A 25,033-nucleotide genomic window follows, 5' to 3' on the forward strand; every position below is an offset into this window, starting at 1 on the left:
GGCAAAGAAGTCAAACTGTCTCTCTTCGCAGATGACATGATATTCTACATGGAAAACCCAAAAGAATCCACCCCCAAACTACTAGAAGTTATAGAGCAATTCAACAATGTGGAGGGATGCAAAATCAATGCTCAGAAATCAGCTGCATTTCTATACACGAACAATGAGACTGAAGAAAGAGAAATTAGGGAATCCATTCCATTTACAATAGCACCAAAAATCATACGTTATCTCGGAATTAACTTAACCAGAGACATAAAGGATCTATATTCTAAAAACTACAAATCACTCTTGAAAGACATTGAAGAACACACAAAAAGATGGAAAAATATTCCATGCTCATGAATGAGAAGAATAAACATAGTTAAAATGTCTATGCTACCCAGAGCAATCTACACTTTCAATGCCATCCCGATCAAAATACCAATGACATTTTTCAAAGAACTGGAACAAGCAGCCCTTAAATTTGTGTGGAAGCAGAAAAGACCCTGAATTGCCAAGGAATTGTTGAAAAGGAAAAACAAAGCTGGGGACATCACGTTACCAGATTTCAAGCTATACTACAAAGCTGTGATCACAAAGACAGCATGGTACTGGCACAAAAACAGACACATAGACCAATGGAACAGAATAGAGAACCCAGAAATGGACCCTCAGCTCTTTGGGCAACTAATCTTTGACAAAACAGGAAGAAACATCCAGTGGAAAAAAGAGTCTCTTCAATAAATGGTGCTGGGAAAATTGGACAGCTACATGCAAAAGAATGAAACTTGACCACTCTCTCACACCATACACAAAGATAAACTCCGAATGGATGAAAGACCTCAATGTGAGACAGGAATCCATCAAAATCCTAGAGGAGAACATAGGCAGCAACCTCTACGACATCAGCCACAGCAATTTTTTCATGACACATCTCCAAAGGCAAGAGAAACAAAAGATAAAATGAACTTGTGGGAATTCATCAAAATAAAAATCTTCTGCACAGCCAAGGAAACAGTCAAGAAAACTAAGAGGCAGCCCATGGAATGGGAGAAGATATTTGCAAATGACACTACAGATAAAGGACTGGTATCCAAGATCTACAAAGAACTTCTCAAACTCAATACACAAGAAACAAATAAATCATAAAATGGGCAGAAGATATGAACAGACACTTTTCCAATGAAGACATACAAATGGCTAACAGACACATGAAAAAATGTTCAAAATCATTAGCCATCAGAGAAATTCAAATCAAAACTACATTGAGATACCACCTTACGCCAGTTAGAATGGCAAAAATTGACAAGGCAGGAAATAACAATTGTTGGAGAGGATGTGGAGAAAGGGGATCCCTCCTACATTGTTGGTGGGAATGCAAATTGGTACAGCCACTCTGGAAAACAGTGCGGAGGTCCCTTAAAAAGTTAAAAATTGAGCTACCCTATGATCCAGCAATTGCACTACTGGGTATTTACCCCAAAGATACAGATATAGTAAAGAGAAGGGCCTTATGCACCTCAATGTTCATAGCAGCATTGTCCACAATAGCTAAATTGTGGAAGGAGCTGAGATGCCCTTCAACAGATGACTGGATTAAGAAGATGTGGTCCATATATACAATGGAATATTACTCAGCTATCAGAAAGAACGAGTTCTCAACATTTGCTGCAACATGGACAGCACTGGAGGAGATAATGCTAAGTGAAATAAGTCAAGCAGAGAAAGACAACTATCATATGATTTCTCTCATCTATGGAACATAAGAACTAGGATGATCAGTAAGGGAAGAAAGGGATAAAGAAAGGGGGGTAATCAGAAGGCGGAATGAAGCATGAGAGACTATGGACTATGAGAAACAAACTGAGGGCCTCAGAGGGGAGGGGGTGGGGGAATGGGAAAGGCCGGTGATGGGTAGTAAGGAGGGCACGTATTGCATGGTGCACTGGGTGTTATACACAACTAATGAATCATCGAGCCTTACATCGAAAACCGGGGATGTACTGTATGGTGACTAACATAATAAAATAAAAAATCATTATTAAAAAAATTAATAAATAAAAATAAAAATTAAATATTTAATAAGGAAAAAAAAGATGTGGTCCATATATACAATGGAATATTACTCAGCCATCAAAAAGAACGATTTCTCACCATTTGCTGCAACATGGATGGAACTGGAGGAGATAATGCTAAGCGAAATAAGTCAAGCAGAGAAAGACAATTATCATATGGTTTCACTCATTTATGGAACATAAGAAGTAGGAAGATCGGTAGGAGAAGAAAGGGAAGAAGAAAGGGGGGTAAACAGAAGGGGGAATGAACCACGAGAGACTATGGACTCTGGGAAACAAACTGAGGGCTTCAGAGGGGAGGGAGGTAGGGGAATGGGATAGACTGGTGATAGGTATTAAGGAGGGTACGTATTGCACGGTCCACTGGGTGTTATACGCAAGTAATGAATCGTGGAACTTTACATCAAAAACTAGGGATGTACTGTTTGGTGATAGCATAATATATTTTTTTAAAAAAGATATAAAAGAAAGATTTACATGGCTAATCATTATTCTTGCTGAGCTTATGTTAATAATTAGGCCAAGTTTGTTAAAACTGGACTTGTTTTTCAAATGAATTGGTCTTGATTTGTCTATCTCAGATTAAAAATGAGTGTTATTATAGAGAGAAAATGTTTCAACAACACATCTTTATAGATATTAGATTTAAGCACTCAAGACTCAACTCTAGGTTTATAATTTGCTCTGACCATTAAACTATATTTTTTTTCTTTTGTTTCCATAAAGGTGCCTCTTATTCACTATCTGATCGCTTGCTAAACAAAACAGAGTATGTGATGGCTAACACCACTTGCTATGCCGTTGAGGCCTTAAATGACTCTCAAAATCGTATTAGATATTTTAACTGCACAAGGGGGAACATGTGCAACATAAAAACAAAATGTTGGATAGATACTCCAGATATCACCAAAAAGATATCACCAAAAGATATTGCTTAAAGATGTAGATATTCAAATGGCACTTTAAACGATCTCTCTCTCTTTCCTTTAGTGATTTGTTGAACTCCTGGACTGGAGAAAGATTTTGGTCAATTATCAAAGTTTTTTTTTTATTTAGGCTTCTTTTTCTCATTATAATATTAACCAAATTCGTTGTCTTTTCTGGTGTCTCCCTGCCTGGTGCCAAGACTCCTTCACTGCCGTAACTTCCAATGGACAGATAATCCTTTGTATTCAAGGAGGTTCCTTTATGTTATCTACCTTGGATTGGCAGCCTCTGCCTTTGGTAATTCCTCTATGTAAATTCCCCAACTGACCGATTTTGCACCAAAGGTAAGAACATCTCTATGCCCCTATTCAATAGGAAGAAGTTACAGAAGAGAAGACTTCCATTCTCAGCAACCTTAAAGATAAGTGCCAAAACTGTTCAAGAGGGAATGATGTGGGGAGCAAAGGCAGAAGGAAATGTAGATAAAATTAAATTTCTTTATGACCTGCAGCCCATTGACAAATACTTCAGGCAGGCAGAGTATATCATTCCTCCAGGAAACTCCCAACTGTCTTAATATAAATGCTAAAGGGGAAAAAAAACAAAACAAACAAACAAACAAAAAAAACCCACAACCTTAGCTTGATAATACCTAGGCCTCTAGTATCCTGTGAGTCTTTACCATATGAAACTCATTTTTGGAAATTTCCCTTTGTCTTCACCTCCCCAAACTCACAGAGTATACAACCAGCCGCTCCTCACAATCCCAGGGCAGCAGCTCTTGTCCCTGTGCTTTAGAAAAACCACCTTTTTGAACCAAAAACCTCAAGAATTCTTTCTTAGCCGGGGACTCTGAACCCCAAACTTCAAACTACATCATTAGAATGGAGTGCTGCCAGACAGTTTGAAGACAACTTCCCAGTTATTGAAATGAGACTACTTGGAGAGGCTAGAGTTTTAGCATGCTTTTCTTTGTTATATTTTCGATCTGTTCATTGGAAATCTGGAGTAACCACGGGTTTGATTCTCCGACAACCCACAATAAGTGTGGAGGCCTGTGGTCACCTGGAAAGGCTGTCAGGGTCTTGGGCTCAGACAGCAGCCTCCTCTCTACTCCGCCTCGCCCACCCCTGGGTTCCCACAGGTCCCAAGCGCCCCCTGCTGGTACTCAGTGAGGCTCCAGAAGAAGAGATGGCACAGTTTCATTCCTGGGATTGTGCAAAGCGAGGCGTGTAGGGTCTGAGTAGATCCCAAGCCAGGAGCTGGCTGGTTACTGGGGGCCCGCGCTCAGCGGCTCCACGCGCAGCCAAAGCCCGCCCTCCGCGCGCAGGATGAGCTCCGGCTTCCTGCGCGGCTCCTCCTCATCTGGCAGCACCCGGAAGCGCAGCAGCGTGAGCGCCAGGACCACCTTCATCTCCGTCATGGCGAACGTCTGCCCAATGCAGTTTCTGCGGGCGGGAGTGGGGGCTCTGACACGCCAGGAACCCCAGCAGATCCCATCGCGCAGGGATGCTCGCAGCCCGGCCCGCAGGGATCCAGAAGGGGGCTAACCATGCCTGGGACCCCCATGTGGGCTTGCCTATCCCCTGAGCTTGGCTCAGACCCCAGCCCTGAACTCAGACCAGCAGACAGGGGGAAGAGGCTCTGCCCACACCTCGAACCCCTCGTTGGACCCACTCAATCCCCACTCCCCTCTGGAGGAGGGGAGAGAAGGAGAGCCATCCTCAATTTCCCCCCTTTCCCACCCCCACAGCCATGTCTGGGATCTCAGTCCCAGACCCCTGCCTCCACCACCCCATTCCCACCTCAGATACCCTCTGCGCTCACCTGGGCCCTGCAGAGAAGGGAATAAAAGCCAAGGGTGACCTCTCCTTGATGTTTTCTGGGTCAAAGCGAAAGGGGTTGTATACCTGGGGGCAGGGAGAGGCAGGGCTGCTGGATGGAGTTTCCCAAGCCAGCCAGCCTTGGAAGAGGCAAACTTGTGTCTGATGGGGGAAGGTGATGTCTGATTTGCTAGGTCAGAACCCTGCGCCCTCCCCAAGGTCCCCCTAAGGGAATAGACAAGGAGGAGGGTGGGCTGTGGGGATGGAGGGGGAGGCAGCACCTCAGGGTCTGGCCACACGGATGGGTTGTGGTGGGTCCCAAAAATACTAATGAGGCAGATAACACCTGTGGGAGAGGAGGGCCCAGTCAGAAAGAGTTTCCCCCAGCCTGACTGGCCCCTCTTTCTGCCCTTGAGGCTCCTCCCCCTGAGGCTGTGGGCACCTTTGGGGATGACCCGGCCATCCGGGAGCACAATGTCCTGGGTACAGCAGCGAGAGATGACTGTGACTGGGGGATGCAACCGCAGACTCTCCTTGATGCACATGGTCAGGAAAGGCAACTGGGCCAGGTCGTCCCTAAGGAAGCTCCCCAACAATTATCCAGGCAGCAAAAACAGAGACCCTTCCCCCCCAATCCCCTACTGCCCCTTGAGATCCTCTCTCCCTCTACCAAAATGAATTCCAGATGGATCAAATATCTCCAAACTTATTGAGTTCTGTACATTAAATATGTACAGCTTTTTGTATTCAATCATACCCCAATAAAGTGATTTTTTAAAAAGAAAAAGAAAAGCAGTATCACAGAAGTAGGAGAGAAAATTTAGGTGGGTGTTTTTAGATTTTCTGAGCAAAACACAACACCCAAAAGCCAACCATAAAAAGGTTTACAAATCTGCATAAAAATTACATATTGCTTATAGCAAGAGAGCAAAATCAAAAGCCAAATGACTCAGAATCAACAGAAACAGATCCAATGTTGTATCTATGATGGTACTAGAGATACTAGCTAATGCAATTAGAGGAGAAAAGAGGAGAGTAATGCAATCTGAAATGTAGGGGTCAATGTGTCATTTTTGGCAGGTAGTGATTCTATGCTTAGAAAGCAAAAAAGGAAAAAAGAAAGAAAGAGAATATGCCAGAAAACTTTTATAAACATTGAAGATAAAATAAGGGGATTGTATTCTTGTTCTTTAATCCCCTTCAAATTGTGTGGTGATTTAAATTTTTCACATCTGATATCGTTAAGTAATTCAAACTGGAAAACTGTAAAACACCACCCCTCTGATTCAACACCACTCATTTCCCACTCTTACAGTTTGCCTAGGTTCTTATTTTTTATTTATCCTTCCAGAGCTACTTTTTGCATTAAAATTTTTTTAGAGTACCATCTTTTTCATTCAACAGTAGAGCAATCTCTTCTTGTATATTTCCTGGGATTTGTGTCAAGAATAAAGGCATCCATATTCTGGAACTATAAAATAATTTCCCACAGTTTCCTCTGGAGTTTTTAAGACACTTTTATTTTTTGTTTTAAATATTTGATTCCATCTTGATGTTATATTATTACAAGACGTGAGAAGCAGATTAAATTAATGTTTTTCTGGACAGCTCCCCAGTTATTCCAAGAGCTTTTTAAAATGGGTGAAGGAGTCAAAAGGTAATAACTTCCAGTTATAAAATAATTAAGTCATAGGGATGTTATCTACAGCATTACATAGTTACTGTATTTTCATTAATAATACCTTATTGACTATAGTTAATAATACTGTAGGTAATCGCAGTGTATTGCATATTTAGAAGTTGCTAAGAGAGTAGGTCTTAAAAGTTCTCATCACATGAAAAAAATTCCATAATTATATATAGTGACAAATATTAGCTAGACTAATTGTGGTGATCATTTTGCAATACATATAAATATCAACTCATTTGTTGTACACCTGGAAGTAATAGAATATATGTCAATTATACCTCAATATTAAAAAGTGTTGGGAGTAGTCCCCCAAAACGTGCATAAGATGTTAAATTGACAAGGCAAGAAACAACAAATGTTGGCGAGGATATGAAGAAAGGGGAGCTCTCTTATGCTGTTGGTGGGAATGTAAGCTGGTACAGCCACTCTGGAAAACAGTATGGAGATTCCTCAAGACGTTAAGAATAGAGCTATCCTATGACCCAGCAATGCACTATGACGTATTTGCCCCAAAGATACAGATGTAGTGAAAAGAAGGGGCACATCCACCCCAATGTTCATAGCAGCAATGTCCATGATAGCCAAACTGTGGAAGGAGCCAGGATGCCCTTCAACAGGTGAATGGAGAAAGAAGATGTGATCCATATATACAATGGAATATTACTCAGCCATCAGAAAGGATGAATATCACCATTTGCATCAACATGGATGGAACTCAAGGGGATTATGTCAGGTAAAATAAGTCAAGGAGAGAAAGACAATTATCATATGGTTTCACTTATTTGTGGAACATAAAGAATAGCATGGAGGACCACAGGGGAAGGAAGGGGAAAATGAAGGGGGGTGAAATCCAAGGGGAAGACAAACTATGAGAGACTATGGACTCTGGGAAACAAAACTGAGGGTTTTGGAGGGGAAGTGGGGTGACGGGATGGGTTAGCCTGGTGATGGGTATTAAGGAGGACACATATTGCAATGATCACTGAGTGTTATACACAAACAATGAATCATGGAACACTACATCAAAAACTAATGATGTACTGTATGGTAACTAACATAACATAATTTAAAAAAAAAAGGAACCGAGATGCCCTTCAACAGATGACTGGATTAAGAAGCTGTGGTCCATATATACAATGGAATATTACTCAGCTATCAGAAAGAACAAGTTCTCAACATTTGCTGCAACATGGACGGCACTGGAGGAGATAATGCTAAGTGAAATAAGTCAAGCAGAGAAAGATAATTATCATATGATTTCTCTCATCTATGGAACATAAGAACTAGGATGATCGGTAGGGGAAGAAAGGGATAAAGAAAGGGGGTAATTAGAAGGGGGAGTGAAGCATGGGAGACTATGGACTCTGAGAAACAAACTGAGGGCTTCAGAGGGAAGGGGGGTGGGGGAATGGGATAGACTGGTGATGGGTAGTAAGGAGGGCATGTATTGCATGGTGCACTGGGTGTTGTACGCAACTAATGATTCATCAAACCTTGCATCAGAAGCCAGGGATGTACTGTATGGTGACTAACATAATGTAATAAAAAAAACATTAAAAAAAGAAATGTTCATAAAAAGGGTAAATATGAAAAATTGGCAAAGATTTAAAATTCAATACAATAATACCATAGGTAAAGGTATGGGAAAGCTGGCAACATCAAGTTCAGCTGATAGGAACAGATTTGCAATAACTATTAAAATGACAAAAACTCGGGGCGCCTGGGTGGCACAGCGGTTAAGCGTCTGCCTTCAGCTCAGGGCGTGATCCTGGCGTTATAGGATCGAGCCCCACATCAGGCTCCTCTACTATGAGCCTGCTTCTTCCTCTCCCACTCCTCCTGCTTGTGTTCCCTCTCTCGCTGGCTGTCTCTATCTCTGTCGAATAAATAAATAAAATCTTAAAAAATAAATAAAGATAAATAAAATGACAAAAACTCAGAATGTCTTTGACTCAGTAATCGCTTTTCTGGAAATGTGCACTGGAGAGACATTCACATGTGTAAGCATGGGTCAGTGTTCACAGATGTTGATACCCCATGTTTATTTTAGCAAAAGGCTAGAAATGATCCAAATATCCACCAATGTGAGAGGTTTAGATAAATTATGGTACAGCCATTATGGTAGAATATTACACAGCAATCAAAAAGGAGAAATTAGGGCTCACAAGTCCTCTCACACACTGCAAGCTGAAAGGTAAATCAGCACAGAGTCTCTGTGCTGACTCTGGAAAGCAATTCAGCAATGTCTAGTATAATTGAGAATACTAACATGAGTGACCTCATAAAGGGATGAACCAAGTAAACTATGGACAGCTATGCAGCACACAGAAAGGAGTTGTAAGACACACCATCGAGTGAATAGAACAGTTACAAACTATGTATACAGAAATGCAAAATGTGTTAATTGACAAAAAGATGAGAGAGAGAGAGAGAGGATATAGATGATATAGATGATGATAGATAGATAGATAGATAGATAGATAGATAGATAGATGATAGATAGATAGATAGATAGATAGATAGATAGATGATAGATAGATAGATAGATAGATAGATAGATAGATAGATAGATAGACAGATAGTTATGGAAAGACACATGACAAATCAATGAATCTAGAAACACCTAGGGAGACAGGAGGGGATTCAGCTAGGGGGTGGGGAGGACATCAGTGATAAACTGCAGTCTCCTTTCTAATGTCTCAGGGCAAGAAGAACTTGTTCTCATCATTGTTTTTGTAATTCAAAACTACTTTCCCAAAACCCATGTTTGAGGAACAGAAAAGGTCCCAAAGACATTTTGCTACTGTATAGACCTTAATTGCCACTGGAGGAGGTAGGGAGACAGTTTTCATATAAACGTGGGTATAAGGATAGATGTCGTCTGAAAGGACACACAGGAAATCATTGACAGGAGTCACTCCTAGGGTGAGGATTAAGAAAAAAGTTCATTTCTATTATAAACCCTCTCTTTCTTTTAAAGATTTATTAGTTTATTTGAAGGGGGAGAGGGCAGGGAGAGGGAATCTTAAGCATGCTCCATACTCACCTTGGAGCCGGACACGGGGCTCAATCTCACAACCCCGAGACCATGACCTGAGTGAAAATCCAGAGTTGGATGTTTAACCAACTGAGCCACTCAGGTGCCCTGATTATAAATTCTTTTTAATACACCTTTTATTTTTTTTAACCAGGTGTACAGTTTTGTTTGAAATCTTGGTTGAAACAGCATAAAAATGTTTCTCTAGTCTACCTCACAGGACTGCTGTGCTGAATGAAGGCTTGGAGTGGAAAATACTACCTATAAGATGCCCCTCCAGTCCAGTGCCTACTCAACAGCCCCAAGCCCCTGGCCCGCCCCAGGCCTCAGAATCCCCTCCCTGGTCCCCATGTTACTGCTTGTCCTCTCCAGTATGTTCCCCATACTAGCCCTAGAAAGATCTTCCTGGTACCCAGATCTGACCAGTCCTCCTCCCACTCAAACAATTCCCACAGTTCCCCATTGCCCTGGCATTAACAACTGAAGCCAGTGACATTGCTTCTAAAGTCTCCCGCAGGGGCGCCTGGGTGGCGTAGTTGGTAAGCGTCTGCCTTCGGCTCAGGGCGTGATCCCAGCATTCTGGGATTGAGCCCCACATCAGGCTCCTCCACTAAGAGCCTGCTTCTTCCTCTCCCACTCCCCCTGCTTGTGTTCCCTCTCTTGCTGGCTCTCTGTCTCTGTTACATACATACATACATACATACATACATACATACATACATAAAATCTTTAAAAAAAAAAAAAAGTCTCCCGCAACCAGCCTTTGCTGCCATTCCCCAGCCACATCACCTCCCCGGGAGTCAGTGTCTCCTTCTCTTTTTCTTTCTTCTCCCCCTGTGTGTCTGCCTGTCTGCCTCTCTTTCTCTCTCTCTCCTTCCCCTCTTCCCTTCTCTATTTCTCTGTCTCTCTCTTTCTCCCTCCCTCCCCCTTTCTTCTCCCTTTCCCTCTTCCCTTCCTCCACTCCTCTTCACTTTTGCCCACTCTGTCTTCTTGAACTAACTGTACCCCAACTACACCCAAATATCTACTAATCATCACTCAGGGTCTCAGCAGAGGCACTCTCTCTACCCGTAGGCTTGCCTTTCATACTCTCCACCCTAGTCCAGCCAATGTGGACCAGAAGCGTCCTGACCTGAGACAATTCCCCCACCAGTCTGGGGCTCTTGGAAGGCAAGGGCCAGGGCTGGGTCCTTCTTGGGTCTCCAGGACACAGAATGAGCTAGTAAGAATTGGAGAAGGTACAGAACTGGGAACAGAAAGGCAGTGTGTCAGTGTCCTCTGAATGGGGGCTGGATAGATGAAGACTCAGGAGTTCCTGGACAAGAATTAAATGATTTTAGAACTACGTATCCCAAATGAATCCTGGACTGAACAATATGGAAGGAATTAGAAGGCAAGAGAGAAGCAAACATATAGGGAGTGAAGATGTTCAGGGAAAAAAAATGTGATTTAAGAGGAAAGTAAGAGAATGGAGTGAAAGTTCACTTACTGAATATGTACTAAGTGGCATCATCTGCCTTCATACATTGTCACTAATTCTCTCAGCAGCCCGGATCTTTCTCACTTTCCCCTACTCTCCAGGCTGGGTACAGACCCTGCCTCTGAGCTCTACTCCTATCCTCACTACGCAATAATGACAGAATTAACCAAAAGATTCGTCCCCTTCCCCAGCTGGGGAACAAAGCCAATGACAGAGGTTCAGGAAAAACCATAAGGATCTGCACTCACCATTCAATCTCTTGAGGCTCACGGTCCCTCAGGAGCTCTTGCACCTCCTGCCGGCAGCGCTCCTGGTATTCTGGGTGCTTTGCAAGGTTGTACAGGACCCAGGAGAGGCCACTGGCTGTGGTGTCATGGCCTGAGAGGCAACCAGACATGCTTGGGTCCCTGGGCTTATTCAGCACCAGAGGGTGGACAACACCCTTACTTAAAGACCTCAAGGGAGGATGGGGAAGATGGGGTGGGATGGGGTGGTCCAGGGCCAACCCAGCAAGTCCCTGGGATTGAACAGACCCCTGCCCCCCCCATAGTCCCACACAGGGATGCTCACCCTCAAACATAAAGGTGTCAGCTTCAGCTCGGATGTCCTCGTCTGACAATTGTTTTCCATCTTCATCCTGAGAGAAATAAGACAGCCACGTACACACACACACACCAAGTCACATCAGCTCTGAGAGCTGCTGAGCCTAACCTGATACATCCAGAACCCCAAGCCCAACCTGCATTCTTACACCTCTTTTGCTCACTATCATCGGAGACCCCACTCCACAGTCCTCCTTCTTGGACTCTTTCCCTCCTGCTTTGTCCCTGGTTGGAGGAATCAATGATCCATAAATATTTTCATGTTTCTACATGATGAGGACTTTCTGGAAAAAAGTTACTGACAACCTGCATTGCAGGAGATTGAATGACAACTTCCCTTGGAAGTTAGAGATTGAGCATTGCTCCAGAGCCACTTGCTCACATTCTACAATAGTAAATCCAGAGATTCCTCATCTCCCCTGGCGATAAGCCAACAGAAGCTGTAGACTTTGCCTTCTCCATGAAGAGGACTTCTTTGTCCTCCCAAACTCTCTCTCTCTCTGTCTCTCTGTCTCTCTGTCTCTCTCTGTCTCTCTCTCCCATGAGTGCGCGTGCACACACACACACACACACACACACACACACACACAGAAGAAGAAGGGGCAGCTGTGTCAGCCGTCCTTCATAAGTTCCAAGATTCATAATGTAGAGTTACCTCTCCTGTGATGGAAGCATGGCTGCATGGAAAGATTAAAGCATCATGTAACTCTCAGAAGAATTTTAGAATGAGGAACCACGCCTACAATTCTACTCTGGCTACCCTTACTTCTGTGAGCAATAATTGGGCTTCTCTGAACTAGGGTTCTGGTGTATAAATAAACACACACACACACACACACACACACACACACACACACACTAGACGACCTTATTAAGTAGAATAAAATCTCAGGCCCTTCACAGTTTCAGACTTAGCAGTCCCCTGCAGACTGCATTCTACATAGTCATCTCTAAAACATATCCCTAATCCATTCCTCCCTTCCTCAAGCAACTTCCATGGCTCCCCAGTGCCCTCTGGATCAAGTCTGAGTTCTTCAATCTGAAATTTGAAATCAAGGTCCATTCTACCTCTTGAATTCAGATCCCAGAGAAACCCACCTTGGTCAGCAGGAGGACATCAATGAAGTCCAAAGTCTTGGTCTTAGCCTTGGCCTGGAGAAAGTCATCAACACCCTGATCGGGGAGAGTGCGGCGCCGCTCCTGGATGACAGCATCTGTGAAGTTATGCACCAGGCGGCAGGCTCTGCGGAAGCGCTGTCCATCCGGGGTGAGGTAGTACAGGAAGTCCATGTGCACGAGGATCTGCTGATGGCGTTTTGCCACAAGGGCACTGAGATCCAAGATGGCAGCAATATATTCACTAGGCTTCCTGCAGGATGAGGACATGAAGGGATGCAACAACTCACCTCACCTGAAAACTGAGAAAACGCCTCCCACCAGAGCTGGGAGCTACCTCCCATCAGAAAACTGACCAACCAGGTGGCCCCACAGGTACATGGTGGGGATGAGCCAGGAGATGTGACTCTCCAGACTTCCTTCTCTCCCTGATTCCATTTCTGTGAGCTGTGCCCATGCCCCAGGCACCCTATCCCAGCCAAGACATTACGTTTTTCTTCTCTCTCTCCATACCATTCAGACTTTACCTTCTCTTAGTTGGTCAGTGGATCCAGGCCCCTCCCTACTCTTGCATTCAAGTTCAATACCATCCAATGTCTACACAACAATTGGTCTTCCCTAGAGTCAGATGTCCAAGAACAGCTTTGACCATGACCTTCATCTGCTCAACACCTTCCAGGCCTCCCTGCAAACTACAGGATAAAGTTCACATGCCTTTGCCTGGATTTTGAAAGTCCTTAAGGTACAGCCCCTGCCAACCCATCCAACCTCATTCCCAAGGCAGCTCCTCACTATGGCACATGCTTTGCTCATCGTGGCCCCCTGGTCTTTATCAAACTTTTCTACCTATCCAAAAGAATCCCTCTTTCTCTTTCCCTTCCTTGTCCTTTAACGTCTAGCTCTGATCCATTACATCCAGGAAGTCCTTTCTAATTCTACTGAGAAGTCCTCCCTTCCCCATCCACTCCTTTGGGCCTATGGCTTATGTTCCCATGCCCAGGGCAGAGACTCACTCCTGGCAATTGCTGTCAAAACTGAAGACACATTTCTGCAGACTATCCAGGGTCATGAGGCTGATGTGTTCAAACATGTCCAGATGGGTGCTGCCCTCTGACACCAGGCGCTTCCATTTGGCCTGGGAAGAGAAGGAGGCAGAGCGGGGGATGGAAACTGCCTCCCCTGAAGCCCTCCCCAACACCAACCAACAAGATGGAATCCCCCAGACCCAGCCTTCTGGCCCCAGGCACACATCCCCAAGGAGGACCAAGCTTGGGTAGAAGTAGAGCCTGTTACTATTAAGACCCATGGCTGAGAGTCAAGAGATTTGAGTTCAAATCCTGGCTCTGCCTCATATACTATATGTGCCTTTGGTCAACTCATTGCCCTCTCTGGGCTTCACCTGCCAAAACTTCAGTAACAGTGAAGACGACTTGTCTGGTGTCAAATAAACCAGGTTGGAATGCCAGCTCCACTTATGAGCTCACATGCTAGCTGTGTGTGTGGGCAAGCTCCCTAGCCTCATTTTAATCACCTCTAATGGATAGGATTAACTCTGCCTCATAGAAAATCAAATGACACACCATATGTCATGGTATGTGCACATCCTTTCTAGCAATAGTAAGTGCTTAATGTTAGCTTTCATCATTTTCATTGTTATAAGTTAAGAAAAAGTCCTTTTTTGAGAAAGGTAGTCCATGGGCCCTGAGTACCCATGCACATTCTTGCTGGTATGCCCCCCAAAATGCAAGGCCTTTATGTTCTATACTTGAGCTATTTCTCTGAGTTGTGTTTGAAGGATACCCTTGAAGGAGAAGGTAAGGTTTCCCCCTGAACAAATGACAGGCTTTCTTCTAATTTCAAAAAAAGACAAAGAGTCCCTAAACCTAGTTACCCCTCCCCTGTCATGCAACATACTGCATAAGCATTGAAGCCCACCTGTGTTATCCTCATGGGATTTGGTGACTTAGAACACAAATCAAGAAACAACTGTGCTTATTGCACCATGAGTAATCAACTATCGTTTGTCTCTGACACAGGAGTCTCCTGTCTTCTGCAAGAATCCACAAAACAATAACAATCTCACTCCTCAGCTTGCAAGTGCAAAAAAACCCCAGGCACTTTACAAAGCCCCCACCTCCACTTCTTCACTTCCCTATATCCATACCCTCTGCAATGTGATTTTTCAGCACTTTCCATTAAGAGATGGAGCCTCGTTCACTACCTTTCGATTCTACGCTGGCCTTTTGCCTTACTTTGACCAATAGACCATGGTGAAAATGATGAAGTGATCTCCCTAAACCTAGATCTGAAGAAGCATTGTAGCTTCCTCTCATTTTCTTGGAACCCTGCCTCAGCAACATGGACAAGCCTGAGATGCCTTCTGGAGGGAGAGAATCACATAAAAGGAAGTTCAGTTGTCCAAGCTGAGACTATCCTAGATCAGCCTGCAGCCAGACAAACCCCAAATATGTGAGAGCCCAGATCTGCAAAGTATATACCTGACCACAGCATGTCACAGGTACATGTGACCCCATCCATGTCCAGAAGAGCCAGCCAATTGACTCACAGACTTGTTAGCAGTAATAAACCCTCACTGTGTGAGACCAATGAGCTTGGAAGGGGCTCATTAATTCAGTAATAACTACTGTGTGATGTTCATGGATATTCAACTGTGTCTCATGTTCCAAGGCTTCTTTGCAAGGGAAACATAGAAACTAACACCTTCTGGGCACCTACTATGTGCGAGGAACCTGACTATACTACATTATCTTGAACACTCTGAAACGTGGAGACCATTATTCCCATTTTACAGCTGAGAAATTGAGAATCAGAGAGCAAGAGCAATGACCCCAAAGCTAACCTAGAAGAGCCAGTATTCCAGGCAAGATGTCACAGAGGCCTCATCACCCCCAAGGCTTCAGCTGGGACCCTGGGTTCAAGAGACTCACATGCATGATATTCACGCTGCCGTTGAAAATCTTCACATAGGGCTTCAGGATGTTGAAGTGGAAGGCAGGTGTCAGCATGTGGCGGTGGCTGCTCCATTTGTCACCAGCACTCAACAGAAGCCCATCCCCTAGTAGAGGCAGCCATGAGGTGTGGGCAAGGGCAGTGCCTTCCCCTGGGCTCCCAAGGTTGTCCCCAGTCCCCTTTACCCACACTTACTCACCCAGCCAGGGCTTCAGAAAGCTGTAAAAGACCTTGTCCTTGGGTGCAATGGCAGCTGACATGAAGGAGGACCATCATGGTTCATAAGAGGGGAAGGGTAAGTGCTTTGGGCTTGGGGGTAGAAGCTCCCACCAGGGGTCTGCACACCTCCTCCAAGCCCAGCATAGCAGGAATGGGAACAAGGGCAGAGGAAACAGAGAGGAGTAGGGAGGTGAGGGGGGAGACCAGACCAGGCTGCAGCACAGAGCAGAACAAAGGCAGAGCCTGCAGACACACCCCCCATGCACTTAGATGCACCCTAACATGGCACAGCTCCTACCTGGTCCAATATGTTCAAAACACCCAAACACTAATCAGCACTCCAAAAAATGCCTTTACAGGGACCTAGAACACCTCATGTGTCCCAGAGCCCTCTGACATCTCCTGCAAAAGCTGACATGGCCCCACCATGCATTAACATGTCCTGACATGAAACAACGTGCGTAACACACATTGACAGGACACAACATGCTCTGACATGGACCCAAAGACAACCTGACACAACCTCAGTGTGACCCACAGGTTGTCCGACAGGACTGAAATATGACCCCACTAAGTGTGACACAGACATATCCTAAGACCTGCCCTGGACAAGACTCACATAAGGCCTCAGCATTTCCCAGAACTCTGGGTCACGGACCTCAGACAAACCCCACACATGGCCCAGACATGACCAACAGGAGAACTGGACATCTCAAATGGCATCTCGGACAAAAACCAGACAGACCCCACACATGCCACAGCCAAGCCCCAGCCATGACTAAGGGCATCTTCACTTGATCTCAGGTGTAACTATATACCAGGTATAACCAAGCATAATGCATACCAGCTGTAACCACAAGGCAGGTGGAAACATAAATGTGACCAGACATGGTCATACAGTAGACATTGCATAATCACAACCTAGGCGTGAGCACACATGACTGCAGGTCTGGCAGGTTGGGGTGCAGGTGAGACAGAGACCATGACATCTCTGCCACAGCCCCTCCTATCTGCAACTGGGTCACCAGCCAAGCTGGAAGCAGCACAGAGACCTCAGCAGGGACTAAGCCGTGGTCATGGTGTGTCTACCTGGAGCAAAGAGCACAGGCTTGATGCAGGTGGGGTGGAAGATGCGGATGACTGCATGCCAGGGACCCACCCACCAGCAGCACACATCCCCATAGGTGCTTGCCAGGTCCTGTGTGTACAGGAGACCTTCCTCTGAGCTCTGAATCTGGAGAAGAACAAAGAGGACCCAATTCACACTCCTTCTAGGTGGCCGCAGGATAGAAGGACTTGCAGGGCAAAGACCCAAATCTGAGCCCCATGAATCCCCTCCAGCAGCCCAGTCTCTTCCTGGGATCCCTCCCCAGACCATCCATATGACAATTGGGGTCCCCTGGTTACAAAACCAAAAAGGGTCTTTCCCCATTTTGGATCCCAAACACCACGTTCACCTTGCTTCTCTTCATCCTCATTTTCCAAATAAGACAACTGAGGCTCTGAACAATGAAGTCACTTGCCTACAATCTCCCAGGTACTGAGTGCATTCCTGAGATCTAAGGCCAGGTCTGTCTGAACCCAGAGCCTCTGTTCTTAGCCATTGAGCTGCTTTCAGCCCCAAAACAATAGTTCTGAGAACCTACGCTTGCCAAAACCAGACAATCAGATCCACAGTGATTGAATGAAAAACTGGGGCACTTGGGTGGCTCAGTCAGTTGAGCCTCTGCCTTCAGCTCAGGTCATGATCCTGGGGCCCTTGGATTGAGTCCCACATCCAGCTCCCCGCTCAGCAGGGAGTCTGCTTCTCCCTTTCTCCCTGCCCCTTCCACCTGCTCAGGCAGTCTCTCTCTCCCTCTCTCTCTCTCTCTCTCTCTCTCTCTCAAATACATAAAATCTTCTTAATTAATTAATTAAAAATTGACTCTGAGATGCAGGCCAGGAAATTAAAGGGAATTCTGCAACTTTTCCTAGTACTGTTGGGAATAAGCTGACTTTTCCACTGAGGTTGAGCCTCTGGAACTCATCTTTACAAGAATGAGAATGAAGCTATCACAGCGGAAAACAGAACCAAAAATAAATAAATAAAAACAGATTTTGATGATGTTGTTTGAGACCTGGATCCAGCCATGCCTGAAGACAACATCCCTGGGTTTCACTGTAAATAAGTTTCCTTTCTTTGATTAGACCACATAGGGTCGAGTTTCCACCACTCACAACTGAAAGAGACCTTGGCAGCCCAAGAGAACTGGGGGCCTTCCCAGAGTCACCCAGAATTTGGGTGTCAAAGCCAAGGTCTCTATTGGATGTTGCCCATTCCCCTGCTCAGTGTGGTGTGTCTGGAGGTGGAAGAAGCAGAAGAAAAGGGAAGGAGCCAGGCTGGGGTGGGGTCTCCTCAGGCAGATTCCTGGGGCCTGGAGCAGGAGGGCAATGAACTTGCAGTGGACAAGCTGTAGGACAGGGTGGAAGGAAACAAACCACCAGAATGTCTGTGGCTGTCACAGAAATAACAGCCCAGGTACTGCACCACCTGCCAACCCTCATTGCTCTGGCCCTAGGGATGGGTGGGAGTGAGGCCAGGCCCAGCAGGGGACCTCAGATGCTATGCATGCCCACAGCATCACCCTGCCTTTTGCTTTAAATTTTTTTTGGTCTTGTCACAGACCCAGGTCCAGTAACTCCTCCCCCAGGAAGTCTTCCAGCCTGCCCCAGCAGAGACCTTGACTCTCCTCTGGGCTGCCATAGTCATCTCCCTCTGGCCAATTCCACACCTCACCAGTTTGGGGGTCTCTCTGTCTAGATCCATCTCTTCAGGATTGGGGGTTCCTCGAGGACAGAGCCTTGCAGTGAGGCCTCTTGGGGCCCCAGTGGTGCCAAGAACACCAGGGTGGGGGCGGGAGAGCAGACAGCAGTGGAGGGGGGAGAGGGTGAGAAGGGGGGTGATGAATAGAAGAAGGGAAGAGGAAGATGGCTGAGAGAGAAGGGGGAGGAGAGGCCAGGGACCTGCAGGGGCTGCAGGGAAGCTTGGAGATGGAGGGGTTGGAACCCCTGGGGTGTGTCAAGGGGCCCACCACCACAAGGTCTGCATGAGTACCTGAGGCGCTGGTGACACTCCGGACCATGTCGGGGTGGCACAAAACGACCAGGGGCAGCGTGAGGCCCATCCACAACTTAAACCCCTGGGGGTAGGTGGCCACCAGCTGAGTTAGGACCCTCAAGCCCTGCTCCGTGGGGGGGATCTATAAGCAAGAAAGGGTCGTCACCTCCCCAGAGGAACCATGGCAGGTCCCCCTGCAGTCTCTACAGTGTAGAGTATCCAGATTCTGCATAGATGGAGGGAATCTCTACTTCCTCCTGCTCCTTCCCTCTGGGGATGATGGGTCCTGGAGGCCTCTCCACGTCCCAAGGGTGCATCCAAGATGAGAGGGAGAAGACATGCTCTCTGCCCAAGGAGAAGCCGACCTTGGTTTGAGAAGTGGGATTTTCTGCTCCTGGGAGTGGTTCCAGCCTCAGCGAGGTCCCCATGGTTGAGGTTTGTGAGCAACAGGTGGACTCGACTCGTACTGGGGCTCATTCTCACACCCTGTCACGTCCTGACCAGTCCACACAGCCCCCAGCTCCTCACATGGTGAAGGGTCTGCAGACCTTCCAGTGCTGGCAGACCCCAGGGGACAGATGTGATCTCTACTCGTCAGTCAGGAGGGCAGCTAATACCTATGAGCCCCTACTGCCCTCTAGGCTGTGCATAGAGCATCCTGTCTGTCTGTCTGTCTATCATCTATCTATCTATCTATCTATCTCTTCCTATCAATCTCCCCTGAACTCATGGACTCTGATCAGTTGTGCCCTTTGCAAATGAGGACACCAGGCCACAGCCCCCAATTGGAGAACTGGGGGCAGGGTTAGCTCCTGGGGACATATCCTCTCCAGTCCCTCTCCAGACTCCAGGATGCCCCATCCTGGCTGACAAATACTCTCAGGTGCTCCAGACAGGTGGACAGAAGGCATTTTCACCTTTTTGCTGCCCCCTGCTCCCCAGGGACCCTGAGGCACTTGATGAGGTTGGCCCAGAGAGGGAGAGTGATTCAGCCAAGCTCACATAGCACAAGAAACTAGAGGAGAGAAGAGTGACCCAGACCAGCCTCCATGGCCAAGACCTGGAGGGGGAGTGGGAGCAGTAACTTGACAACATTCCTGCAACCCCAAGGGTTTCTTAAGAACATTGCAAGGCCCAGAATCTCAGGCAACCTTCACAATTAGCCTCGGGAAAGCCCCCCATTCCGACCTTAGATATAATAAGCAGTAAAATCACAGGAAGTCCTTCCCACAGCCATGGTCCTCTTCCTGGCAGTTAAGGTGAGCTGTGCTCAGCCCTGAGCCTGCTTTGGGTTGGTAGGAGCTAGCTGCTCATCCTTTGACCTTGACCATGGCAGGTGATGGCAAGTTTACCATCTATGTCATCAAACACTTACTTGGAGTGTCTGTTATAGGCCAGCCCCTGGATGGGCACTCTAGTGTCTGCTCCCCAGAGAACTATCTAGTTGGAAAGGTGGAAGATAAGTAACTGGAAAATTAATTCTTTAATTAACCATGAGAAGACCCACATCAAAAGTCAACATCTGGGGTGCAGGAGAGGGATCAAGGAAAGCTTCTGCAAGGAGAAGTGAGTGGTTAACTTTATTCAGGTTGGGTAATGGGCCCATTGGGACATCTTAGCAGGGAAGAGGAAGCTATCCTGGGGAGGGGTGTGAGTGGGAAGCTTGACCCCTGTGTGTCAGGGTGGGGAGGTCATAGCTAATGCCTGTAGACAAGTGAACAGACACAAGGGAACGGTCCACGAAGGGAGTGAACCCTGGACAGGCCCCTGAGAAGCTCTCCAGGGTAGCCATGGGCCCTGGGAACCACAGGACTGTGCTTATGCAGCCCGCCATGGGAGCCCCTCAGAGGGACATTAATGTAGGAAGAAGGCAGGAACTGGGTACAAACAGGCTAAAACTGGAAGAACAAAAATGTGCAAATGGTCTGGGATGGCAGAGTGGAAGACTGAGTGAGTAAAGAGGGGCTCCACTAGCCTCCCTGTTTCTCCCCTGACCCAGACCTCAGCCCAACCCCTGAGCCCCATTCCTGACCCTTCAGGAAGTCCATCCATGCTGATACCCCAGACCTGTCCTCCCACCCACACTCACCAGGCCCACGTGACCCCAAAGCCAGTTCCGCTTTGGGGGCTGCGGGAAGCACCGGAGACGGCAGCAGATGTCATACAAGCTGTAGCTCCAGGCCAGGATGCGGGCCAGCAGCCAGGTGGCCCCAGCCAGCAGCAGGAGCAGCCATGGAGAGGCTGCCAGCTGCCCCAGTCCCAGCCAGGACAGGCTCAGCTGTGACATCCTGGGCAGAGCGGATAGAGGGTGAGCTCCTGAGACCCAGGAATGGGGCAGAAAGGTGAGATCCCTGGACTGCTCATAAACAGAGGGAGAGGCCGCAGGATGGGAGGGACAGCGACAGGGAGGGGCAGGGACGGTGAGTCCTGGGAACTGCACAAATGGTGTGGGGGGCAAAAGGGGGAGGAGGATCAGGAGAATTCCATAGGAAGAGGCAGAGTGAGAGGGAGAAACAGAGAGAGAGTGAGAGATATTTAACTACCCACTGGTACCCCTTCTTACCCTGGGACAGCCGCTCCCTGGAGCCACCCCCACCTTGGACAGCATCCTTCCCCACCCTGGGGCCAGGACACCCAGCCTGGTACCTTCAGTCAGGAACAGCTTAGCCATACAACCTCCTCTCTTCTCTTGGGAAGTCTTTGCCTCTGGCCCCTGACCCAGGGGACAAGGCTGCAGAGGCCAGTCTAAGCCAGCCAATCCCCGCCTGCCTGCTTACCTCCTCCCCACCTGGCAATGGCCCAAATGGTAGGTGGGGGAGGGGGACTTGAGTGTTATCAGAATAGTTTGGGCACTGGATCCTGAGAACTCAGCACCTCCCACGTGGGGTACGGGCTCAGTTGGGGGATGGGCAAAGGTGACTCTGGACCCCCAAGTTAACAGCCACCCCTGCCCTTTCAAAGCAGGGGTGCAGCAGGTAAAAGCTTGACCTTGAGAGTTCAGGTGCCATGGGAACAGGATCAGGCCAACCTCCTCCCAAAATGTATCTAGGGCTCCCCTCCACATGTGATTCAAGAGGGTGGCCTGCACCATTTCTCAGAAGACAATCAGGAAGCCTCTGGCCTCTGGACTGCACACCCTGGCAGGAGTTCAAGGCCTGCCTCCAAGCAGCCCAGGGCCTAGATTGAGACATGACTGCTGGGGGCAGGAACAAAGCAATGGGCCTGGCTGGGGATTACCTGTATCAGATTCAGGGGGTAAGGGGTCCAGCCCTCACCTGGGGCTGAAGAGGTAAGACTGAAGGGGTCCAGGAGAGGTGGGGCCCAGACAGAGGGAGCAGAGCTGGGAGACCCTGCATGGAGTTCTGCCCCGTCCTGGCTGTGACTGTGGGCTGTGCCAGCCCCCTGTGGCTCAGTCTTGCCATCTGGGAAATGGGGGTCAGATGAGGGCCTGAGATAAGGACAGAAGACAGTTCCAGAGGAAGGTGGAAAGGATCAGGCGCCTCCAAAAAGACAGAGGAGAAAGGGCTGACAACTGGTATTTGTGCTGCTGTGAGCCAGCATCCACATAAGCAAACCTACTCTTGCAGAAGACTGTATGTAAAGTGTGCCTACTGTGTGCTGGGCACCTCAAAAAGAATGCCTACAGTGTGTGGGAACTCTACATGAAGTGTGCTTACGATGTTCCAGGTACACTATATAAAGTGCACCCACTGTGTGCCACATACTCTCCACAATGTGCACCCACTGTGTGCCAAGTACTCTACACAAATCCTGTGTATACCACCCATTCTACCTAGAGCATGCCTACTGTGCTCTGGGTCCCTCCTTAAGGCATGCCTACTAAATGCTGGGTGCTCTACCTAAAGCACACTTACTGTGTGCTGGGTACTCTATGTAAAGTGCACCTACTGTGTGCTGGGTGTTCTATGTAAAATACACCTACTGTGTGCCAGGTGCCCTCATAAAGCACACCTACCGTGTGTCAGGTGCTTTACAGAAAGTGAGCCTAGTCTGTGGCAAAGTACTTTACATAAAACATGCCTACTGTGTGCCAGGTACTCTACATAAAGTGCACCTGTGATATGCTGTACACTCTACATATATCTGACTACGGTATGACAGGTGTTCTACATAAAGCATATCTCCAGAGTGCCAGACGTACTCCATAAAGAGTGCCTGCTTTGTCCTAGGGGCTCCACATAAAGCATGTCCACGGAGTGCCAGGTACCATGCACAAAATACTCTTTCTGTGTTCCTGGTGTTCTACAGAAAGAAAACCTACTGTGTGCCAGCACCCTCCCCTCAGCTCTCTGGGCCAGTGCCCTAGGATCAGGCAGAGAGACCCAGGAGATGACATCCACAGGAGGGAAGATACCTATTTAACAGAAGAAAAAACTGAGGCTCAGAGAGGACAAGTCACTAGCCCAAGATGCAGAGCAGGAAGGAAACCGTACCTGTCATATTCCCAGCCCCAAGCCTTTCCCCTCTGCCATGCTTCTCCACGCTGTTCATAAGGGACAATGCCCTATGAATCCAGGGACATTTATGTGGTGGAATCTCAGGCAATGAGGTGACCCAGAGGGAGAACTCTTGAGACACTCATATTACCGGTAGATTAACCTCTCATATACAGGATACATCAACCAACAGATTTACTGTTCCCCTCTGGGCCCTTCCTCAGTCCTGTGCAGAATTGTCTATGGGGTGGTCTTAGGTGAAAGCCGACATGAAGGATGGGGCTCCTGGCAATGCTACTGAGCAGGGGATGAAGAAAGAGTCCTCCCGACACTCATAGGGTATTGGTGATGCCCCAAACTTCCCTCTCTCCCACTCCCATGGGCCAGGGGGTTCAGGTGACTGGTCCTAAAGCCCTCCGTGGAGTGGGTTGCACCACCGCCCACCTGCCCTGCTTTTCCACCCTCTGCATGAAGGTAGACTTCCCCTGCTGGCAGATCCATCCACATATGGGTCAGGGGGCATGGCCAGAGTACGCTAATCCAGGCAGAATCCTGGACACACAAGAGAAAGAGCCCCCATGGGGCGCCTGGATGGCTCAGTCGTTGGGCGTCTGCCTTCGGCTCAGGGCGTGATCCCGGCGTTGTGGGATCGAGCCCCACGTCAGGCTCCTCCGCTGTGAGCCTGCTTCTTCCTCTCCCACTCCCCCTGCTTGTGTTCCCTCTGTCGCTGGCTGTCTCTATCTCTGTCAAATAAATACATAAAATCTTTAAAAAGAGAGAGAGAGAGAGAGAGAAAGAGCCCCCAGTGCCCAGATGGGCTCAGCTCACTGTGGACCTACTGTGTGCCAAGAATGGGCAGGCAGCTACAGCAGGAATGGCATTTGCCCACGTGAGCCACAATCCTGTTTTAAGTCCTGTAGATATATTCACTACTTTCCCCCACTCATTTCACAGGCTACAAAGCTGAGGCTGAAAGTTTTTTCAGCTCCTTGAGTGACTTGTCCAAAATCCTACAGCTGGTGGAGCCAGGCTGTGCACCAGGCAGCCCCACTTCACCCTGGGTGCCCTGAGTGGCCAGACCATGCTCCTTGCATCTGCACGTGGGCATTTCATTAGCACCACCTCCTAAGGTGGCAGGAATAGTCTTAAAAGACAATGCATATAAAACACGTAGGATAGAGGAAGGGCTTAATAAATGCCAGTCACTGTTACTGCTAGTGTTGTTGCTGTATAATTACCCAACAGCCATGCAATATCACATCATGAGCTCGTGTTTACAGAGGAGAAACCAGAGATTCAGACAGGGGAAGCAACTTGCTCCAGCCCCACAGCTGACGAGGTAAATATGACAGCACAGGTGACAGCAAAGCTTGCACATAGGCAATGCTCATTGAATATCTGGGGAAAGATTTCCTGGAAAGGTTTGGAGCAATGAGCTCTACGGATTGTCTACTCAGTGTGGTCCTCAGACCTCCACATTAGGTATCACCTGAGAGCTTACAGGAAATTCAGAGTTTTGCACCCCTACCCAGAATTATTGACTGCAAACAGCATCTAA

At 47.4% G+C, this 25,033-nt stretch overlaps 1 protein-coding gene across 4 annotated transcripts; it reads right to left on the minus strand.

Moving 5' to 3' along the window:
- Positions 1-4,012: 4,012 nt before the first annotated feature.
- LOC123780007 (cytochrome P450 4F3) lies at positions 4,013-21,773 on the minus strand. Of its 4 annotated transcripts, none has more exons than XM_045778677.2 (13): positions 21,665-21,772; positions 21,108-21,452; positions 17,011-17,155; positions 15,902-15,955; positions 15,681-15,808; positions 13,746-13,867; positions 12,715-12,985; positions 11,585-11,651; positions 11,263-11,392; positions 5,250-5,383; positions 5,089-5,153; positions 4,812-4,894; positions 4,013-4,432 (listed from the first exon to the last, which is right to left on the minus strand). In XM_045778677.2, exons 2-13 carry the CDS (start codon positions 21,303-21,305, stop codon positions 4,255-4,257), a joined length of 1,575 nt encoding a protein of 524 aa, XP_045634633.1. In that variant the 5' UTR covers positions 21,306-21,452; positions 21,665-21,772; the 3' UTR covers positions 4,013-4,254. The 4 variants fall into 4 exon arrangements, with proteins under 4 accessions (XP_045634633.1, XP_087723319.1, XP_045634634.1 ...); XM_087867193.1 differs by lacking the exon at positions 17,011-17,155 and adding an exon at positions 19,016-19,160; XM_045778678.2 differs by having other exon boundaries at positions 21,108-21,306; positions 21,665-21,767.
- Between the last annotated feature and the right edge of the window lie 3,260 nt (positions 21,774-25,033).

The sequence above is a fragment of the Ursus americanus genome, chromosome 14, assembly GCF_024610735.1.
Source record: "Ursus americanus isolate L20-20 chromosome 14, mUrsAme1.1.p, whole genome shotgun sequence".
Taxonomy (NCBI): Eukaryota; Metazoa; Chordata; class Mammalia; order Carnivora; family Ursidae; genus Ursus; species Ursus americanus.